Consider the following 19,740-nt stretch of genomic DNA (forward strand, 5'->3'; position numbering starts at 1 on the left):
GACTCATATGTTCGAATGCTGTTCATAGACTTCAGCTCAGCATTCAACACCATCATCCCACAGCAGCTCATCAACAAACTGGACCAGCTGGGGCTGAACTCCTTGCTGTGCAACTGGCTGCTGGACTTCCTCACCGGGAGACCTCAGACAGTGCGGGTCGGCAGAAACACATCCAGCACCATCACAATGAACACCGGGGCTCCCCAAGGATGTGTGCTGAGCCCCCTCCTCTTCACTCTGCTGACCCATGACTGCACGCCAACACACAACAACAACATCTTTGTGAAGTTTGCGGACGACACAACTGTGGTGGGTCTCATCTCCGGTGGAGATGAAACAAACTACAGGAATGAGGTGCACCTTCTGGCCGAGTGGTGCAGAGACCACAACCTCTCCCTGAATGTGGAGAAGACAAAGGAGATGGTTGTGGACTACAGGAGAGCACACAGTCAGCACACCCCTCTGACCATCGACGGTGCTGCTGTGGAGCAGGTGAGCAGCACCAAGTTCCTGGGTGTGCACATCACTGAGGACCTCTCCTGGACTAACAACACTGCATCCCTGACCAAGAAGGCACAGCAGCGCCTCTACTTCCTCCGCAAGCTCAAAAGAGCCAGAGCCCCTCCCTCCATCCTGTGCACCTTCTACAGAGGGGCTGTTCAGAGCATCCTGTCCAGCTGCATCACTGTGTGGTACGGAGCCTTCACCGCCACCTGCAGGAAGACGCTTCATCGCATAGTGAGAGCAGCTGAGAGGATCACCGGCGTCCCTCTCCCCTCCCTCCAAGACCTCTACGACAGCCGTCTCACCCGAAAGGCCCTCCGTATCACAGGAGACCCCACCCACCCTTCACACCGCTTCTTCAGTCTGCTGCCATCAGGAAAGAGACTGCGCAGCCTCCGGGCCAGGACCAGCAGACTGAGGGACAGCTTCATCCACCAGGCTGTCAGGAAGCTGAACTCTCTCCCTGCTGTGCCCCACTTTCTCCCCCTTCCCTGACCCCCCTTCCCTGACCCCCCACCAACATAGGAACTCTTTGTACCAGCCACTTTAACAAAAAGGAACTCTTTGCACCAGCCACTTTACCCTGTGTATTCGCTTGCACCTTAGTCATGTCATCCAGTCTCATATAAGCTGCTATAACTTAAACCAATCATGGACTGTACATTATGCCAACTGTCTTGCACCATTACATCTTTTGCACTCTCATACCAGTCTCAATAAGCTGTTATAAGTTAAACCATTCCTGTTTACATTATGCCAACTGCACCGTCTTGCACTGTACATCTTTTGCACTCTTACTGCATTGCGCCTTCATTTTGTGCCTTGTATTTTGTGTGTGCCTCATTGTAGGTACTTTTTTTACACTTTATATTTATCTTAGGTTTTTAGTTATGTTATATGTTGCGGAGTGAAGAGTAACGCAATTTCGATTCTCTGTATGTCCAGCACATATAGCTGATTTGACAATAAAGCTGACTTTGACTTTGACTTTGACTTGTTTTGAAACAGAGTACCACAAAAAGCATAAAGTGACACTGTGATGTGAAGTCACTGCAGCTGGAGCTGGCTGTGGGCGATCACTGCAGATTCCCTTAAGCATACATAAGCTGCTCATCATACATGTAAAACATTACACACATCTAACTGATGCACACGCAGCCTGAGGCGTACAGAGCGATCGTCAATTTCCAGCCTGCGTGTCAGCTGTAAATGAGTTCAGCTCTAAGAGTGGGATCAATCTCTGCTCAGCATTACATCATACATACCATACATGTCATGTTGGCATGCATCCTCTTGGGAAAAGTCATCACAGTGACAAACAGACTATTACAAGAGTTTTAAGGAAAAGCTTTTTGATTAAAAGCTCTGATCCTCTCAGAGCCTGAGAAGCAAAGGGATTTAAATGATTCCACTTATCGCCTTTGATTGGGTCCATTCTCTCTGCTTCTCTGCCTCAGAGCCACAAAGGTTTTTTATCCCGGTCTGAAGGGGCTTGAAGGTGTCATTTAAGCAGCAGCTCCAGCATGAGGACATGTTCCCAGACACAGTTTTGAACTAAAATCCGGCAGCTATCAGCCCAGCTTGTTTATGGAATATGACTGGTCCTGCTGACTGTTAATGATTAAACTGTATTTCTTTGTCATGATGACATACAAATTCTATAATGGGGACAAAGCCATTACCTTGATTCAGAAGCTGTAAGCCAGCAACATTATGCTGTGGTGAATCCCTTTATCTTAATGAACTGACCTGTGATTTATATATCTGTGCCTCACCATGTGTTTTCTGTTACAGCTTGAAAACAGAGCATGATACAGTACAGGGATGCACAGTCACTGCGAACACATCAAGGACGCATCTTACTTCCATTACAAGAGTTATCCTAAACTATGAACTGTAGCTTCTGTCAAATATTTTAAATATTTTAAATTAGGGGTGCGGGGTGGTGTCAGGGAAGGGGGAGAAAGTGGGGCACAGCAGGGAGAGAGTTCAGCTTCCTGACAGCCTGGTGGATGAAGCTGTCCCTCAGTCTGCTGGTCCTGGCCCGGAGGCTGCGCAGTCTCTTTCCTGATGGCAGCAGACTGAAGAAGCGGTGTGAAGCCCCTGCTGCTCATCCTTGCTATCAAATTACTATTCCTACTTATGGACTGACGATATATATATACATCTATTACAATATAATCACTGTCTCATCTTGCTGTCATGTTTGCTCTGTACTGTATCATGTTTGTATCATGTTTGCTCCTCTCTCTCTCTCTCTCTCTCCTTCATCCTCTCTCTCCTCTCTCTCTCTCCTTCATCCCCTCTCTCTCTCTCTCCCTCATCCTCTCTGACTAGCGGCAGGACTGGTTCCCCCTTAAGTTGACGGGTCCTGCCCAAGGTTTCTTCCTCTTAAAGGGAGTTTTTCCTTGCCACAGTGCTCTTAGGGGGGTTCCTGTGAAGCGCTTTGAGACAATGTCTGATTGTAATATGCGCTATATAAATAAAACTGAATTGAATTGAATTGAATTGAAGGGTGGGTGGGGTCTCCTGTGATGCGGAGGGCCTTTCGGGTGAGACGGCTGTCGTAGAGGTCTTGGAGGGAGGGGAGAGGGACGCCGGTGATCCTCTCAGCTGCTCTCACTATGCGATGAAGCGTCTTCCTGCAGGTGACGGTGCAGGCTCCGTACCACACAGTGATGCAGCTGGACAGGATATATAACCCATTATGTTATAACTACCAGACGCAGCCCAGAGTGTATCTGAGCTGATGCCCTTTACACTGTTGCCCCTCTAACTCTCCGTACCTCCTCACAGAGTCTCTTAATGAGCTGGAGGACCATGACCTGGATGCTCTGGTGGCTGACCTGGGATGCAAGTCATCCCAGCCAGAACTCTCCACTCCTCCACAGAGCAGCAGCCTTCCAGATGATCGGACCCCCCCACCACCTGCCATGACTCCATCATCAAACACTGCTGAATCATCCCAGGTGATGCAGACGGTTACTCAGACCTTGGATTATGAAAGTTAACATGTTGTCGAAAGTTAATGGAAGTTTTCTTGTGTGCAGAGCAAACCTCAGACTAAAGCAGAAAAGATCAAACTGGCTCTGGAGAAGCTGAAAGAAGCCAAAGTGAGGAAGGTAAGGTCAGCAGGCGTCTGCGTGTTCTTCTTCCCTGGGCAGTAGCTGATTGTGAGGTCTCTCCTAGTTGATAGTGAAGGTGCTGATGGGTGATGGCAGCTCCAAGACTCTGATGGTGAATGAGAGGCAGACGGTCCGACAGGTTTTGGACAAGCTGCTTGAGAAGACACACTGTGACAGCAGCATCGACTGGAGCGTGTGTGAGACCAACCCTGAGCTGCAGAACGGTGAGATCACTGTAACACACACACACACATTGAGTCTGACTATAGGAAGCAGAATGTTTTTCATCATTTCAGAGAGAGGCTTTGAGGACCATGAGTATTTAGTGGAGCTGCTGTGTGCCTGGACTCGTCACAGTGAAAACAAAATCTATTTCGTGTTAAGGCCCCAGAAGTATGTGATGTTCACAGACCCTCAGGTGAGAAGGAGGGCGTAGCTGTGATCACATGATGATGGAAGACAGTGAGTCAATTAAAATGTGTTTTCCTCCTCCTAAAGCTGTTTTACATGTGGAAAAAGAGCAAAACAGTTTTGAGTGGGGTTAACCAACAGGCCAAAGAACTCCTCATCAAGGTCAGTGATGTTTCCAAGCTCACACTGGAGAGGATGCCTGTCTTTTTTAATACTTTGTGTGTGTGTGTCTGTCTGATGCTGCAGGAACATTTTGGAGGTTCAACTCTGATAGTTCCTGATCTTGAAGGCACGCTGTACCTAAAAGAAGACGGGAAGAAGGTTTGGAAGTCTCGCTACTTTGTTCTCAGGGCCTCTGGAATCTACTATGTACCCAAAGGAAAAACAAAGGTAGGATAAATGAAACATCAGGCAGCATTTCAGTGCTTGATGTATCTTATCAGAAGCCTGAAGCAGACAGTAGAGCTCTTGCTGTTGGGATCATTTGATTAAAACCCTGCATCATACAGCTGTAGGATGTTCATTTAATCTACATCCACAACCTGCTGCCTGTACACTTTTTTAAGTACAGTAGTGTCTATTGGCTGTGTAATATGATAAGCTGCTGAGTCAGTTATATTGAAAGTACAGACGTAAGAGCACTGTGTTGTTGCTATAAAGACGTCTATATGTCTGCATTGTTGTTTATGCAGATTATTCAAATCTGTCCTCAAAGAGCTGAGGGATGTTAGTTTCTCAGTGACAGCTTCTTTCTGAAGCCTAACAGAGGCAGAAAAGCACAGAAATGAAGATAGACAGTGTGAATTGAGGCCTTGCCGCTATTAAAGAGAAACATGTAGTTCTGACACTGAGACAGAGCAGCAAAACACCGCCCCTGTAGGCCAACTCCAAAAAATAAAATCATCCGAGAGGGAGAAATAGATGCGAGGGAAACTGTGTGAGGCAGATGTGCAAATCACAAACATAAGAGAGCTGCAGGAATCATCTGGGGCCAAGGACACATGGGTAAAGCAGACAGGAAGCATTAACCGAGGTTCTACTGCAGTCGCCTTAACAAGTAGCTGCACAAAAGCCAGTGTCATATGAGGAAAGGAGACGAGTGTCACCACGCAGGCAGAGCCGGAGAAGAATCAGTAAATGTGAAAAAAAGAAAGAGCAGAAAAAGGAAGGAGTCGTCGTCTGCTGGTCAGCACCACTTAGGAAGTTAGACTTCTGCTGATCAACTACACCACTGACAGTGTGGTTGAATGTGTGAATGATGTGTCTCCGCTTAGAATTAAACATGGAAGGAATGCTTTAAAGAGGAAGACAAAGCTCCACTGAACATTCTTTGAAAAACGGCCTCAAATTAAGTTATGTTCTTTGGAGAGTTTTAATACCGACCAGACAACAGTGAGAGAAGATACGACTGGCCACTATTATTCTGTTGTCATTTACACTGTGTGTTCTTAATAATGCTGTGAAACTGTGCTGTGTTAGTGAGACAGCATGCCGTTTTCCTCTCTTGCAGTCTTGCAGTGACCTCGCCTGCTTTGTGCATTTTGAAAAAGTCAACATCTACACCACCAGCAACTACAAAGAGAAATACAGAGCTCCCACCAACTTCTGCTTCATACTGAAGGTCAGCTCACATTTGAGGTGGTGAAGATATTAAAGAACACGTGTGATAGCTTTTTTTAGTCAGCTTAGAGGTTTTCTGTTCTGACATGGACTTTTTAACGTATAGAAGCTGATTGCAACATACAATCCGTGCACATTTAACTCAGGCTTAAAACAAAGTGTAGCAAAGTGCACACTGATGGTCATGGTGTTCGAAAGGCTCTGGGGCTCTCACTAGTGCTGAAGATGTTACCCATTCTGCTATTATAACTGCTCATATGGTTAACACTGTGTGGTATTTGAGACACCACATGAACAGAAAACATACACATTAACTATTTAAATGATGCTACATACACTCTATGTGGTGGAATTTGCACTTTTGTGAGACAGGTAAAGAAAAAACAAGACCTTTTCCATACTGACCTGTAGGTGCAAAGTGTGTGTGACAAATATAGTATATGTGCCGTAAAGAATGTCCAATGGGATGTCCTGCGAGCACATAACCAAGTACTGTGTCCTTTGCTTCAGGTCCCTTTGCCATCAAATAAAGGCAAAATGCACCAATAAGAGTGTAAAAAGGTATATGTGTTTAACAGAGACTCTGTTTTATCATTTTTACTAGTTTTACTGAAGCGTCATGATTCATGGTGACAGCTTGGTCTGATCTGCCCTCTGCTGGCACTTTTATGTACTACAAAAAAAATGGATTAAATCATCAGTGGCTCTGAAAGAAGGACGGCATGGTGAAGGTTCCTGATTAGATTCTGGCTGTGGCCTTTCTGTGTGGGGTTTGCATGGTCTCCCTTTGCCTGTGTGGGTTTTCTCCAAGTACTCCGACTTCCTCCCACATTCTAAAGATCCTTGTTAGGTTCATTTGTTACTCTAAATTGCCTATAGTTGTGAGTCTGAGTGTGATTAGTTATTTGTCTGTGTATGCTGACCTGCGATGGACTGGGAGAAGAAAGAAAGTGACCCCACAGTCATGTTGTCTGTGTTAAAGGCAGTTTATAGACTGCCAAAAATACACACAGCAATGCATTTTGCATAGGATGTTGTGTATAGGATGACTAAAACCAAGGACATTTTCAGGCCTGGTCTTCATGAGCTGTAATATAAAATCTCTGAAACAGAACAGTTTGTGTCTTCCTTTGTCCCCCAGCATCCCTGCATCCAGAAGGAGTCTCACTACATCAAGTTCCTGTGCTGTGACAATGAACACACGCTGCTGCTTTGGGTCAACTCCATCAGAATAGCCAAGGTTAGATTCAGCAAAGTCTGTAACACTGCTCACTGAAACTAAGCCGTTTAATCACAAACACACTGTAGACTTTAGCTGTGTGTCCTCTGCTTGTGTTCAGTATGGCGCTGTCCTTTATAAAAACTACCAGGAGGCGGTGAAGAGGGCATCCACTCTGCAAGGTGTTGACTCTGCTCTACACACAGGTAAGTCTATACTACACACAGAGGTGGCAGACCTATACTGTCTAAACCTACACCTCAGGGTCTAACTCTCATTTGATCATCTTTTGTAGACCAATACAATGGACTCACCACTCAGGTCAGTCCACAAACAAATCCAAATCCACCCAAAACCACAAATGTTGAAGAATACCCACATGAGCCACCACCTGACTTCATCCCTCCTCCTCCTCCTGGACACATGTGAGACACAGTGCCACCTCCCTCTGCACATGAGGGATAACCTCAGCAAGCCTAGCCTATTTAGCTTTACATGACGTAATGCACAAATACACAATAACAGTGTTTCATGCATATTATGCAAAATATTAGAAGCTATTTATTCAGAAGTCTGTAAGGATATTTATTTGATGTTTTGGCTTAAAGACAAAACACTGTTTTTAAATTTCAATGAGCTGTTTATTACAAAAAAGACTGTACATAAATTTCAATGAACACATCCTATGTACAAACTGAGAGAAGACAAACATCAGATTCTGTTCCCATGAACATTTAAGTTACAGATGTTTTTTTTTTCCTTTTTTTTGTCAGTTGCACATTGGATCATAAGAAAACACACATCAGAGAAAGGCGCCTTGACCTGTGATGCCCTGAAATGCTAGACGTTAAAGTGGTAAACGTTACAAAGTTCCGCATGTCAGTGGTAGTCTCATGATTTCTCTATGAAAAAAGTATAAATAAATCCTTTACATACAAACTGCTAGCGCACCTTCCTCAGCAGTCTCAGACGTAAAAAGAATGCAAAGCTAGAAATACATTAAGTAGAAAAGAGTTGAAAAAATTACCTCATGATGGAAAAATACAATCAAGGATGGGATGTAGTGGCAAATCATTCACTGGATACTTTCATGCTGAGTGAATACTGTTCATAAGGATGACTCGTTGCCTTTTTTTAAAAACAACTTGATCCCTTTCAAAATAAAAGCTGAATGCCCATTGTTTCTGAATCCGTATGTTTATGTTATTGTTATGAATATATATTCTGAGACAACTTCATCAAATGTCTGACAGTGACTTTACTTGCACCAACATTCACCTTGTAAGAGCAGGTATCTTATTTTGTAGTCGAGAAATCCTTTAAGACCTCAGGACCGAACGTCATTCCTTCACTGCAGTTAGCAGGACTCATTCATGTGGAGCACAGACTCTGGACAGAGAACAGAAGTGATTCTAGCTGTAGTACATTACTGCTGAGTCGCCTACATTCACTACAATACAGAAATGATTGATTACAATCAGAATGATAAGGAGATCAAAGTCTGCTGTTACATTTCTACGTAGAGCACTCTTGAACATGAGGTTTGTGTCGGTGATTATGGTTGTTGAGCACCAAAATAAAGCACCACACCAGCAACCACTGAAGGAACAGACGGGTTGTATAAAGGTTAGTTGATGCTCAGACGGCAACTCTTGTGTTGCAATCAAAGGCACGACACAAAGCATAAAGTCACAGTTGTTGTTAACTAATCAGTGCAGCTAAAACACAATGAAAAGACGTGAAAACTCACAAGTTAGTCCTTCCTCTGCTTCACACTGCGAAGCACCGCTCTGCTACAGTAGCTGGACAGCATCACTAACCATAGTGACAAAAGGATATAATTGTGATTTAAGATAGAAAAATAAATACAAGCACTTTGCCTAGAGGAAGTTAAAATGGCACTGTGAGTGAATTCAAATAATAATAATCAACAAACAAAAAACATTTTAAAAAATCAATCTTGGCACCACCCCCCCAACGCTGATGGAAACACTGGTGAAACACTGACAAATGTATGGTACTGGCAGCTTCTCACAATACAGTACAGAAAAAAACCACCAGAAAGCAGAATCGCTTGTTTTGTTATGCATTCTGTACACTCACCCTTTTTTTTTACCAGCATCCCCACTGACACAGAGCATAGTGAATAACTCCAGGCCTCCTTGAACATCTTGTGATTCAACAGCATGGAACATTCAGCTGTGTCCTAAAGCACTTGCTGATGTCTGTTTGTCCTTGTCGGGTGTTTTTTGATCACATGAGGTGGATGTTTTTGAGAGTTGGTCTGATGGTGTACATCCATCCATCCATCCATCTTCCACCGCTTATCCGGGGCCGGGTCGCGGGGGCAGCAGTCTAAGCAGGGACACCCAGACTTCCCTCTCACCAGACACTTCCTCCAGCTCCTCTGGGGGAATCCCGAGGCGTTCCCAGGCCAGCCGAGAGACATAGTCTCTCCACCGCGTCCTGGGTCTTCCCCGGGACCTCCTCCCAGTGGGACATGCCCGGAACACCTCCCCAGGGAGGCGTCCAGGAGGCATCCGAACCAGATGCCCAAGCCACCTCAGCTGGCTCCTCTCGATGTGGAGGAGCAGCGGCTCTACTCCAAGCTCCTCTCGGGTGACTGAGCTTCTCACCCTATCTCTAAGGGAGCGCCCAGCCACCCTTCGAAGGAAACTCATTTCGGCCGCCTGTATTCGCGATCTCATTCTTTCGGTCACTAACCAAAGCTCATGACCATAGGTGAGGGTAGGAACGTAGATTGACCGGTAAATCGAGAGCTTCGCCTTCCGGCTCAGCTCCTTCTTCACCACAACAGACCGGTACAGCGACCGCATTACTGCGGAAGCTGCACCGATCCGTCTGTCAATCTCCCGCTCCATTTTTCCCTCACTCGTGAACGAGACCCCGAGATACACAAACTCCTCCACTTGGGGCAGGAGCTCTCCTCCCACCCAGAGAGGACAAACTACCTTTTTCCGGTCGAGAACCATGGCCTCAGACTTGGAGGTGCTGATTCTCATCCCAGCCGCTTCACACTCGGCTGCAAACCGACCCAGTGCACACTGGAGGTCCCGGCTCGATGAAGCCAACAGGACAACATCATCTGCAAAAAGCAGAGATGAAATGGTCCTATGGTTCCCGAACCAGATCCCCTCCGGTCCCTCACTGCGCCTAGAAATTCTGTCCATAAAAATTATGAACAGAACCGGTGACAAAGGGCAGCCCTGCCGGAGTCCAACATGCACTGGGAACAGGTCTGACTTACTGCCGGCAATGCGAACCAAACTCCTGCTCCGGCCATACAGGGACCTAACAGCCCTCAGCAGAGGGCCACGGACCCCATACTCCCAGAGCACCTCCCACAAGATGCCGCGAGGGACACGGTCGAACGCCTTCTCCAAGTCCACAAAACACATGTGGACTGGTTGGGCGAACTCCCATGAACCCTCCAGCACCCTGCGGAGGGTATAGAGCTGGTCCAGCGTTCCGCGGCCAGGACGAAAACCACATTGCTCCTCCTTAATCCGAGGTTCGACTATAGACCTAATTCTCCTCTCCAGTACCCTGGCGTAGACTTTCCCAGGGAGGCTGAGGAGTGTGATCCCCCTGTAGTTGGAGCACACCCTCCGGTCCCCCTTTTTAAAAAGAGGGACCACCACCCCGGTCTGCCAGTCCAGCGGCACTGCCCCAGATTGCCACGCGATGTTGCAGAGGCATGTCAACCAAGACAGCCCCACAACATCCAGAGACTTAAGTTGTGATGGTGTACAGTGCAAATAAATGGGTAGGAGCCTCTGTATCAACACCTCACTGTATGGATCTACTGGAAGCAAACTGTTAATTTGGGTTGCACATACACTAATTGCACTAGATTTATTCTCCTCTGATTGTATGTTACTATTTCTGAGGCAAAATGTGATTGTTGGTGCCACAATAGATGTGACAGTGAGATAGAAAAACAGGCCTTATCTCCTCCCTTTCATCCCCGTTGTAAACTAACATACCTACCAACGCTTCGACACCCTCTTTCTTTGTGCGACTTTTTAAAACAACCCACATGCAAGATGTTTTTTTAAATAGTAAAGCTGGCGGGATGCTGCGTCCATATGGAAAAACCCAGACATTGAGTTTCACTAAACTCTGCCTGAAATCTTTGATCTCCTCTTTGCTGGAAATATCAATTAAGTGTTAACAATATGAACATGTCCTTGATAGATTTTTAAAATGTGTTTCTTCACGTGGAAACAGTTGAACCTGTCACACTGCTGTTTTTGTCACAGGAAGGACACTGCACAACATTTCTCATCATGTGTTTAGACGTGACACATCACATTTCTCTATTTTCTGTAGTGACTAAGCACAAGTTTGCAGTGGATACGCAGTATTTGTTTGCCACGCCACGAATAAATGTGTCGCTTGTTATGTACAATATGACAAGCAGTTAAGAGTTACCACAGGCTAACACTGAACAGAGCCACCAACATCCATCATGTCTTGAAACAAAACAGGAAGAATACCATCCACATCGTGACAATTAGTGTGATTTGGAGAAATAACCATTGCAGTCTATGCAGCATGCACTGAGCAGTGCAGAGCAGGAAGATCACGTGGCTTTGCAGTCACCCAGATATTTGTTAGGAATGACAGGTGAGCAGCACTCTCTTTATGCCTGTTGCTGCACTGAGGTGCATGATGAATGCTGAATGCAATGAAGCTCTGCCACACTTTAAGTAGATAGATAGATAAGATAAGATAGATAGATAGATAGATAGATAGATAGATAGATAGATAGATAGATAGATAGATAGATAGATAGATAGATCATAAAGGAATAACATTAAAATATGTATACAAATATACATCTGAGAGAATATTAAAGTTTTCATTTTTTTATTTGTTGAAGGTTTTACAATAGGGCAGGGGGGGTGGTTGAAGGCCTAGGTTAACACCTAGGATGGGTTAAACAGTGGATGAAAGGGAGGAGGACGTAGTAATGGAGTAAGAATGGTAGGTGGGTGAATGAGACAAAGATGGCCTTTGCCAGCAGACCTGCGTGGTTTGGCAGCAGTCTGTTGATTTCTATGGCAGCAGACAAACACCCAGCTGTTTTTGTGTGTCTGGGCTGGTGGGACTGGGAGTTGGATCCTCATCCTGAGAAACTGCAGTGTGATGGTCTGTCTTTGCAGCATCTCCCCTCTGAAGAACTGGGAAGTCAGATTGGTCTAAGCATTTCACAGGTGCATCTGGCTGTTGGACTGAATGGTCTTTTACTGCAAAGCGTTTGTAGGTCTTTGCAGCACACCAGTTCCTGTCTCTCAAAACCACTGTACTCCTTAGTAGGCTGGACACCCTGGAAGATGTCCTTCCATCCTTCATAAAGCCATCCATCCTCTTAAAATAGGAGTCCATGACATTCTTCGGTGTGACCCTTTCAAGCTCCTTGCCAATAACCGTGAAGAGTTCACAGAGGCATTCCAGTGACTCTTCGGCCCTGTTGTCCAACAGTCGCTTGATACAGCTGTGTATGACCGTCGAGCTGAAAACATTAGCTCTGAAGAGCTCACAGATGAACCCGATGTTATTAACAGAGCGACAGGAAGCTTTGACCTCTTCCAGCTCTGCCCTGAGTCGTTCCAACTCTCCCTTCTGTGCCTTAGCAGCCTTGAGCCATGCCTGTCACTCCATGAAAATCCTGCTGTTTCCATGGTTCTCTTCAAACTCTGCCCTGCAATGTTGGATCATCAGATTTTTGAAGCTGACAGGACCTGAAGAGCTGGCCTCCATGATGCAGCCGCACATAGTGGCACAGAGTCCAAGTGAATCTGGAGAAGACATGGCCTTCTCAAAGATCAGGCTGGTAACTGTCTTCAACCTGTGCTCTGTATTTAGCTGCAGGTGCTTCACTTCTGACATCCAACCCTGTAATGTGTCAGGGCACACCCTGTTCAGCATGGTTTTAACATAGCTGATAACTCCATCTGACTCCACAGGGCCTGTCTGTGGTGCTTCAGGCTGCTGCTGGCGGGTCATACTGAGTATCTGCGGCGTTTCGATCCACTTGTCTTCATGAGGCTGTCTCACAGCTCTCTTCTGAGCTTTGTCCTGAGCTTTCCTTTTCCTTCTCTGTGCGAGCAGACTGGGTCAAAGAGTTGATGACTGTACCCTTGCTCTCCAGAACTAGATTTACCCTACATGTAGTCTGGGTCTTACTGTTAACAGTGGGGTTTTTTAATCCTTTGTCATCAGTTGGTCCTTGAACTGGTAGAGGGCTAGCCACATGTGCAATGGGCTTGCGTCTGGGTTGGCTAAAATGGTCACAGTTAGAAAGACCCCAGTCTTTGTTTCTGAGGTTTATGGTTGCAGTGATGATGCTAGCAACTCTTGAGAGAAATGGCCCCATCTAGAACGAATAAACGCATCTGGTGGAAGTAGTGGTCCATTTTTTCCTCTCGTGTGACTCGTTCTAATTCCAAACCAATGAGCGTGAACAGAGGCACTCCAAGGACTGCTCATCTGCGTTACCCAGGAGTCTGGTCAGAAAATAATGAACCATGGTGTCATCGATTAACTTGCATTTGAAGAGCTCAGCAATGAAGTGGATGTTGTTGAGGGAGCGACGGGAGGCTTTGACGCCAACCAGCTCCTTCCTGATGCATTTCAGCTCTTTCTCCTCGTCCTCAGCAGCCAACAGGCGCCTCCTTCTCGCTTCATAAATGTGGTTGTTTCCATGGTTTTCATTAAATTCAGACTTGCAGTGCTGGATCAGCATTGTTCGTAGGCTGGAAGCAAAATTGGTGTTGTAGTTCATAACATGCCAGCACATGTCCATATATATTGTGGGTGTGCTGAGTGAAGACATGGCCTTTTCAAAAATAAGGCTGGTAATTTCCATCAGACCCTCTTCTGTATCCACAGGCTTTGTTCTCAGGTCTTTCATGCTGCCCTTGAAGTTGTCAGGAGTCAGCTTGTCCAGGATACATTTAAAATGGTTGATGATCACTTCCGTCTTAGCAAGCTGCATCTGGTCTGCAACAGCCTGCCTTGCAGGTTGTTCACGGTGAGCCGGATATGTCATCTTTCCAGTGGACAAATATTTAGGCTGGTGTTGTGGCTGCATTTTAACAACAGTAGTGTTGTCTGGCAACTTCTATAAAGTTAAAAGTCACAGTCGATTTAATACCCAGAGCCATAGAGAGAGATTAAGATTAAGATTAAGAAACCTTTATTAGTCCCACAATGGGGAAATTGCATTTTTGCAACGGCATACAGACAGCAAGGGATAAGTTAAGAAAAAGATATATACATTATAAAATAGACTACCAATAAAAAGATATATACATTATAAAATAGACTCAATCAAAAAACAGTTTACATATTAACAGATGTTGCACAGGTGAGTGGAGGTAGGAGTGGTTTATAAACTGTACATAGTGCATCAGAAACTAAATAAATAACAGTAAATAAAAGCACACTGTGGTGTGTGAAGAGCAGCCCAGGACAGAGCTGGACTTCCTGATGACTCTGTCCAGCTTCTTCCTCTCCCTCTCAGTGATGCTGCTGTTCCAGCAGACCACACCGTACATGATGACCGATGCCACCACAGAGTCATAAAAAGTCTTCAGGAGTGCCCCTTTCACTCCAAAAGACCGCAGTCTCCTCAGCAGGTAGAGCCTGCTCGGGCCCTTCCTGTACAGTGTGCCTGTGTTGTGAGTCCAGTCCAGTTTGTTGTTGAGGTGAACACCCAGGTATTTGTAAGAGTCCACCTGCTCAATGTCCATTCCCTGGATGTTCACCGGTGAGGGGGGGGGGCTGAGTGTCGTCTGTGAAAGTCCACCACCATCTCCTTGGTTTTCCCTGCATTGATCAGGAGGTGGTTTCGCTGACACCAGTCCACAAAGTTCTGCGTCAGTCCTCTGTACTCCGCATCACTGATGAGACCAACAATCGCAGTGTCATCAGAGAACTTCTGCAGCACACAGCCGTCAGTGTTGTGTCTGAAGTCCGACGTGTAGAGGGTGAAAAGGAAGGGGGCCAGGACAGTCCCCTGAGGGGCACCCGTGCTACAGGTAAACAGGTCAGACACACAGTTCTGGGCTCTCACAAACTGTGGTCGGTTTGTGAGGTAGTCCCTGATCCACTCTGACAGCAGGTGGTCCACCCCTGTCTGCTCCAGTTTGTCCTTCAGGATCGCCGGCTGGATGGTGTTGAAAGCACTGGAAAAATCAAAGAAGGTGATTCTCACAGTGCTGCCGGGCTTCTCCAGGTGAGACGGAGCTCGGTGTAGCAGGAAGGTGACAGCATCCTCCACTCCAACATTAGGCTTGTAGGCAAACTGCAGCGGATCCATGGAGAAGTCCACTGTGGAGCGGAGGTGTCTCAGGACCAGTCTCTCCAGTGTCTTCATGAGGTGGGATGTCAGAGCCACTGGTCTGTAGCTGCTGAGGTCTTTGGGGTGCAGTGTTTTAGCCACTGGTACCACACAGGAGGTCTTCCAGAGCTGTGGTACCACCCCCAGCTTGAGGCTCAGATTGAAGACGTGCTCCATAACTCCACACAGTTGGTCTGCACAGGACTTAAGGAGCCTGGAGCTAATGGCATCTGGTCCAGCTGCCTTCCTTGTCTTTGTCTTCCTGAGTTCTGTTCTCACCTGGGCTGCTGTGAAGGACAGGGGTGGGGGTGGGGGATGAGTGTCTCTGTGTGGGTGTGAAATGGTTTGATGTTGTGATGAGCTAAGAGTGTGGGGGGCTGTGGGAGAGGAACAAAGGCCATTAGTCAGAGAGTAGAGGTGCGACTGCAAGGGGGGAGGAGTGGGTGCTACATCAAACCTATTGAAGTGTAGGTTTAGGTCATTGACCCACTTCTGATCCCCCTCAGCCTGTGAGTGGGGTGTGTTGTAGCCAGAGATGGTTTTCAGGCTTCTCCACACCCCGCGGACGTTCTGCTGCTGCAGCTGCTCCTCCATCTTCTTCCTGTAGCTGGCTTTTCCCTCTCTGATCTTCCTCCTCAGCTCCCTCTGTGCAGCCCTCAGCTCATCCTTATTCCCTGACCTGAAAGCTCTCTTCTTCTCCTTCAGGAGAGCTTTGATTTCAGGGTTAATCCACGGCTTGTTGTTGGAGAAACACCGTACCTTCTTGGAAGGAAGAGTGTTCTCAACGCAGAAGTTAATATAGTCCGTTAAGCAGTCTGTTATTGTGTTGATGTCCTCCCCATGTGGGTCATAAAGCTCTGTCCACACAGTGGTGTTGAAGCAGTCCATGAGAGCAGCCTCACTCTCCTCGGTCCATCTCTTCATTCTGTGTGAGACCGCCGGTTGCCTGTGCACAACAGGAGTGTACACAGTCTGCAGATGGACTATGTTATGGTCAGCTCTTCCCAGGGGAGGGAGGGGGGGATGCAGAATATGCCTCCTTGGTGTTGGCATAAAGCAAGTCCAGTGTTCTATTGTCTCTAGTGGGGCAGGTGACATACTGAGTGAATGTGGGCAGAACAGATGAGGGAGACGCGTGGTTAAAGTCTCCAGAGATGAGGAAGAGGGCCTGTGGGTGCTGTGTCTGCAGCCTGCTGGTGACTGAGAGCAGGGTGTCACAAGCTGTGTCTGCGTTAGCAGAGGGAGGGACGTACACCACCGTTACAATCACATGTGAGAACTCCCGTGGTACATAGAAAGGCCTCATGCTAACTGCTAACAGTTCGATGTCCCTGTTGCACAGTTGTTCTTTAATAGTGCAGTGTCCCGGTTTGCACCACCTCACGTTCACATACACAGCCAGCCCCCCTCCTTTTCCCTTACCGCTGTCCGCCATTCTGTCCGCCTGCAGCAGATGAAAGTTTTCAAGCAGAAGAGTAGAATCCGGGATGTTCTGTGTGAGCCAGGTCTTGGAGAACAGAAGGACGCTGCTCTCCATGTACTCACGCTGATGGCGAGTTAGTGCCGCTAGCTCATCCATCTTATTGGGAAGAGATCTCACATTTCCCATAGTGACGGTGGGGAGAGCCGGTCTGAAGCATCTCTTCTTATCTCGACGTTTCTTCCCGGCACTGCAACCACGGTGGGACTTCCGAACCAGTTCCGGGGGTATTTGGTGTCTGTCCCTGGGGAACACTACAGCGCTACTCAGCGCAATCAGCTGTTCCATACTGTAAACAACGCGAGCCGCTTCATGCATTGTTGCTCTGGAAGTTGTTGAAGAAGCAGAAAAACAGCGAGAATAAAAGTGGAGAATAGCAAAAAGTAGGAAAAAAAGAGACAGTAAGCAGGAGCCGTTGCAAGCAGCAGCCGGTCTCCACCAGCGCCGGAAGTAAGCAGAGAGAGAGTTGCGTCAAGCTTTGATGTCACCGCTACAGTGATCACGTGGTTCATGTAAGCCTCAATAGTTCCAAACAAACTGCGTGCTGCCGTTTACCTCTCTGGGAAAGAGATATATCAAAATAAACCCTACAAAAGTATATCCAGCCATTATTTGTGTCAGTTATGCTTTTTGTGTTACTCTACTGCTCTGAAACTACCCCAATGCGGAAACTACCAACAGTGCGGGTGCAAAATGTATAAGAAAATATAAGTAACTGTTTAATGATAAAAACAGGGCATATACTCTGGTATATTAGTGTTTTGACATCGTTTTTCTTCCCGTTAAAGTAAAAAATAAAATTGTATTAAAGGTTATAAATCTTTGTGATTGAGTTTGAATAATTTCGCATTTAAATCGTTAAAGAACTCAAGCTACAGTTGTTGAAACCCGACGATGAAGGAGAAGAAGTTGTTTGTTAGTTGTTGTTTTGTCTGTGGAGGTGGAAATGTGGCTAAAAGTTTGCAGGAACTTAACCCCGGTGTGACGGAGATCAAACTGGCAGCTACATTTGTAGGAGGTGGCGCCCCAGGCACCTTAAGGTGCCATAGTTGTAGCCATAGTCGTCATTTAGCTGACGGTGACGTCAATCTGCTGTCTTGATGTGACAGTTAACGTTAGCATGTAGCATATAGCCTAGCAAATAGTTGGCAAGTAGCTGCCAAATGAATGACAGCTTGATGAGGCGACACGTGTAGGGTGAAAGAATTTATTTTTAAAGTATTCATGTTTATATGTGTTTATCACTTAATAATGTGAATTTCATAAGTGTTTATGTGTTAGGAAATTTTATAGAAAATCAAAGTAATTCGAGGATACTGAATGTATATATACTCTATTCGCTGTATGACCCAGGGTCTGCAGGGGGATAGTAGATGTCCCTGTTGGCCGGCAGGCGGGAACGCCCATGGGTATATTTATGTGTGAATTCCATGTCCAGTGGTTGTTGATGAGTTGTTCTTTGTTGTTCATGGTTGTTCTTGCCTTGTTCTTTGTATCTCAACAACCCAGAGCTCTGCGACTCAGAATTTGCCTCATTGTTTAATAAATTATAATTTTGAGACCAGAATTTATCCGCTCCTTCCTTACAAACTAATTCAGGGGGTGAGCAGAAGGAAACAGGGATTTTCACCCCGACACACGTGACGTCCGTTGCCGTGGAAACCATATATGGTTTATACCGGTAGTCTTCTTCCAAACTTTGCAGATATAAATACTATTGTATTATAATATTATCTAAATACTATACATCATAATATTAACCCTTTAACACCACCCTCAATAGTTGATGAAACGCCTGTCAAAGGCATACCCAAATTAAACTACAAGCTGTTTGTGAGCCCTTAGGAGTATGTGCAAAAGCTTGGTCTCATTGTGAAGGTAACACTCTGAAATTTTTATTTTAGCTGTGTGATTTACTGCAATTGCAAATGGTTAACAGTGAGAGAAGTCTAAACACAGAGAAATAAAAAGATTTTGTAGCTCGCCTAAATTTTTTTTGTAAAAAAAGGCTGCTTGACAACTGGAGCATGGTGATGTTGATTAGATGACAATATAGTGACACAGGCTGAAGTCTTACCTATTCCCAGTTAAAAGTAGATAGTAATTGGACAAGAAATGACCATTTGGGACAGGTTTTTCTGTAGGTATTCCCAGGCGCTCTCCAAAAAGTGCCATTTGGAGTCTCCAAATGGACACTTTGGCACCAAAGTGCATAACTCTGGAATGCTTCAACATACAGACATCAATGAGAGCTCTAATGAAAGCTGCCACTTAGAGGAACCTCATTCCATATTCAGATTCACTATTAGTATGATTGAAATAATGTTAGTGAAGCAAAAACACATTGAATGCTCATTATTCTACTGAAACTGAAATTGTGCATCACAAGAAAAGACTCAGAACAAGAGATATGGTCAAAAACAACACCTTTATCTAAACAAATACCCAAACTACTTACAGCAAACTGTTTACATGTTTACAATTCCACAGGTTTCACAGCCACATGTTGTTCTCAGTATGCCACTGTTACAGTCACGGGCTGCTACAAAGCACAGCTAGAAAGCTTGATGGGTGTCTTACTGTCACCAGAGATGTAGACTGGCTTGTGATGTTGTACACTGGGAGTAGGAGGCTGCTCTGGCTCTGGTGCTTGGCTCCCACTCTGTATCTGAATCAGTTTGCCTAAAATGCAAAAAATAAGGTTTTCATTCACAGAACAACTGTATCTGCATTCATTGTTCACCTCACAAATCAATAGTAAAAGTGCACACCACACAGGTAAACAAAATAGAACAGTGTTTGCCTAAAATGCAAAAAATATATATAAAACAAAATAACTATAGATGTATGTATGGTTGTATGTATATATCAGATATTCATTCACAGAACAACTGTAGCTGTATTCATTGTTCACCTCACAAATCAGTCCTCCACAACTACTTTTGGAGGAATAGTAAAAGCACACACCTCCCCCACACAGGTAAACAGAACAAAGGACCCACACAGGTAA

At 45.7% G+C, this 19,740-nt stretch overlaps 1 protein-coding gene across 1 annotated transcript; it reads left to right on the plus strand.

Moving 5' to 3' along the window:
* The first annotated feature begins 3,100 nt into the window (after positions 1-3,100).
* LOC114429497 (amyloid beta A4 precursor protein-binding family B member 1-interacting protein-like) lies at positions 3,101-8,045 on the plus strand. The gene is made up of 11 exons (XM_028398300.1): positions 3,101-3,473; positions 3,555-3,626; positions 3,694-3,853; positions 3,926-4,047; positions 4,128-4,202; positions 4,287-4,430; positions 5,551-5,661; positions 6,802-6,900; positions 7,001-7,085; positions 7,175-7,304; positions 7,653-8,045. Exons 1-11 carry the CDS (start codon positions 3,438-3,440, stop codon positions 7,705-7,707), a joined length of 1,089 nt encoding a protein of 362 aa, XP_028254101.1. The 5' UTR covers positions 3,101-3,437; the 3' UTR covers positions 7,708-8,045.
* Positions 8,046-19,740: the final 11,695 nt, after the last annotated feature.

This window comes from Parambassis ranga, unplaced genomic scaffold (assembly GCF_900634625.1).
Source record: "Parambassis ranga unplaced genomic scaffold, fParRan2.1 scaffold_143_arrow_ctg1, whole genome shotgun sequence".
In the NCBI taxonomy this organism is placed as follows: Eukaryota; Metazoa; Chordata; class Actinopteri; family Ambassidae; genus Parambassis; species Parambassis ranga.